This window comes from Pinus tabuliformis, chromosome 3_2 (genome assembly GCF_031772625.1).
Source record: "Pinus tabuliformis cultivar Carrire ecotype Pingquan chromosome 3_2, CPIR1, whole genome shotgun sequence".
Lineage (NCBI taxonomy): Eukaryota > Viridiplantae > Streptophyta > Pinopsida > Pinales > Pinaceae > Pinus > Pinus tabuliformis.
Window position 1 is genome coordinate 69,764,574 of NC_142302.1, and position 2,241 is coordinate 69,766,814.

At 41.1% G+C, this 2,241-nt stretch overlaps 1 protein-coding gene across 1 annotated transcript; it reads right to left on the reverse strand.

The window, feature by feature from the left end:
* Positions 1 to 401: 401 nt before the first annotated feature.
* On the reverse strand, positions 402 to 830 carry LOC149179886 (uncharacterized). Its single transcript, XM_089413682.1, has one exon. The coding sequence runs from the start codon at positions 828 to 830 to the stop codon at positions 402 to 404; it is 429 nt and encodes a 142-aa protein (XP_089269808.1).
* Between the last annotated feature and the right edge of the window lie 1,411 nt (positions 831 to 2,241).

Here is a 2,241-nt window from a genome sequence, read left to right on the forward strand (position 1 = left end):
TCTTCTTCCCTCACTACTTTGTGAGATTTCCTGCGCGCCCTCTCCCAGGGTCTCTCATAGATCTCGTCCTCAGAGGAGTCAGAGGGTTCTGCTGCTTTTTTCTTTGTTATATTTGCATACGAGGGAATGGAGGGGCTACCCTGAGAGACACCAGGAGAGGCAGTTCCTCCTCCTTTGTTTGTTTGAAGGATGCCAATCTGTGTCGGGGTAATCAGATCTGCTTCAAGAGGATCTGGGGGGGGGCTTCCCTTAGGGTTTGGATTCTCATCCGGGGCATGGGGATTCCTCTTTTCATTTCCTTGATCTTCAGTGTTGTTCTCCTTTGTAGGTCCTTTCCTTTGTGCTTTTGCATGACCAGCTTTCTGGACTGTGGTCCACTGTTCTCCCTTCGACTTATCACTCTATTCTTCAGCCTTTTTCTTGTAGTATCTCACAAAATGCCCATAGCCATGGTAGTGTCTACATTTGAAGGGTAGCTGCTCATAATCCAGTTCTTGGATGTGAGACCATCCGACTACTGTGAGTTTTATTGCTTCTGGTAATCCTTCTTCAAGGTCTACTTCCACACATATTCGAGCACAGGAGTATTGATCTTTCCTCACAGCCTGGTCGATATATTTTCCAAGGGAGTTGCCAATGATTTGGAGCGATTTCTGGGTCCAACAATGTAGGGGTAGGTGGGGAAGTCGCACCCATACTGGGACGACAGTGGGCACATCTTGTGTCGGGTCAAAATCCGGCGACCATTTGTTTAGATATAAACCTTGTGGCCCCATGAAATAAGGCCCATTCCTGAAGATGAGACTCCGATCCTCAGCAGATTCAAACATGAACACGAAGTAGCCTTTGCCAACAAAGTAAGATTTGATACCTTCCTTGATCAATGGGAACCAATTTCTCTTAATCTAATCTTCTACCGATTTGGGCGAGGGCCAGAGGCCTGTGAACTGCCCTATGAGTCCTTTGTCCACTAGGTTCAGAGCAGATCGACAAGTTTCTTCCTCAGGGAGGGCCACCGAGGGTATGCTGTCCTTTTTTTTTACGAATTTCTGTTGTTGTGCTATTGGGGGCCGTTTGCAGCATGCAGCCACCATTTTCTGAAATTCACGAACTTCTGGAGGAAGGGGGAGGGGCTCTGAGCCCCCCTCTTGGGCCATGGCAGATTGGAGGGTAGTAAGTATGCAGCTGCGGGCATGCGCAACGCAAGAGCTCAGAAGAGCTAGGTCACACGGCCAGAGCAGCCTCTAGGTCAGTATGTGGAGGGATTTTGAGAGGATTTTCAACATAAATCACAAGATCTATCATTTGACGACGCGTTTCGAACCAGCCAATGTGGTTCATCGTCAGGACAAGTTGAAGAACCAGATCCAGCTTTGCACGTTAAATAGCTTGAGCAGAGCCTCCAACGGCTAGCTAGGCCAATGACTAAAATGGACTAGGGTTCTAACCTCGAAAATAAATATATAAATAATATAAATATTTTAATTTAATAGGAAGTTAGTTGTAGCAAGGGACCAAATAAATATATAAATAATTTAATTTAATTGGTTGTTAAACGAGATTTAACAATTAAATAAATACATAGAAAATATAACTATTAGGATAGAATGTATAATTAACTATAAATAGAGTCATTAGTAAATTAATAATACATAGCAAAAATAAATAAGGAATAAAACCCATGAAAAACTATACAAAGAGTTTTAAAAAAATAAAATAAAATAAAATAATAAATAATAATAATAATAATAATAATAATAATAAATAAATAAATATTAGGTAAAAAAAAAACTATATAAAGAGTTTAAAATAGGTTAAAAAAAAATTAAATAATAATAATAATAATAATAAATATTAGGTAAAAAATAAAAATAAAAATAAATTACAGACACAATCCGAAAAGGGAAGGAGGGGAGGGGAAGGAGGAGGGGCGGAAAGGAAGGAAGCGACTAGGAAGAGAGAGCTAGGACCCAACATCTATTGATTTTCCAACCATCCTCTCTATTGAGATTGCTCGGCCTCTTTTCAATTTCCAGAGCTTCCCTAAATTTCCGATGATGGAACTGAGAAACCCTAGCAATGACCCTAGCTTCTTCAATACAAACATGATGATTGGTTTTTTCCGCATGCTCAGCTAAAGCCGAAGACTTAGATCTCCTATGCTTAAGGTCAGCTGCATGTTCACTAATCCTTTGATTGATGGAGCGGCCCGTCTCACTAATATAGGGGTCCCACAGGAAC

What these genes read in the sequence shown, in the direction of transcription:
- LOC149179886 (XM_089413682.1), bottom strand. Translation starts at nt 830, where the DNA reads ATGTTTGAATCTGCTGAGGATCGGAGTCTCATCTTCAGGAATGGGCCT.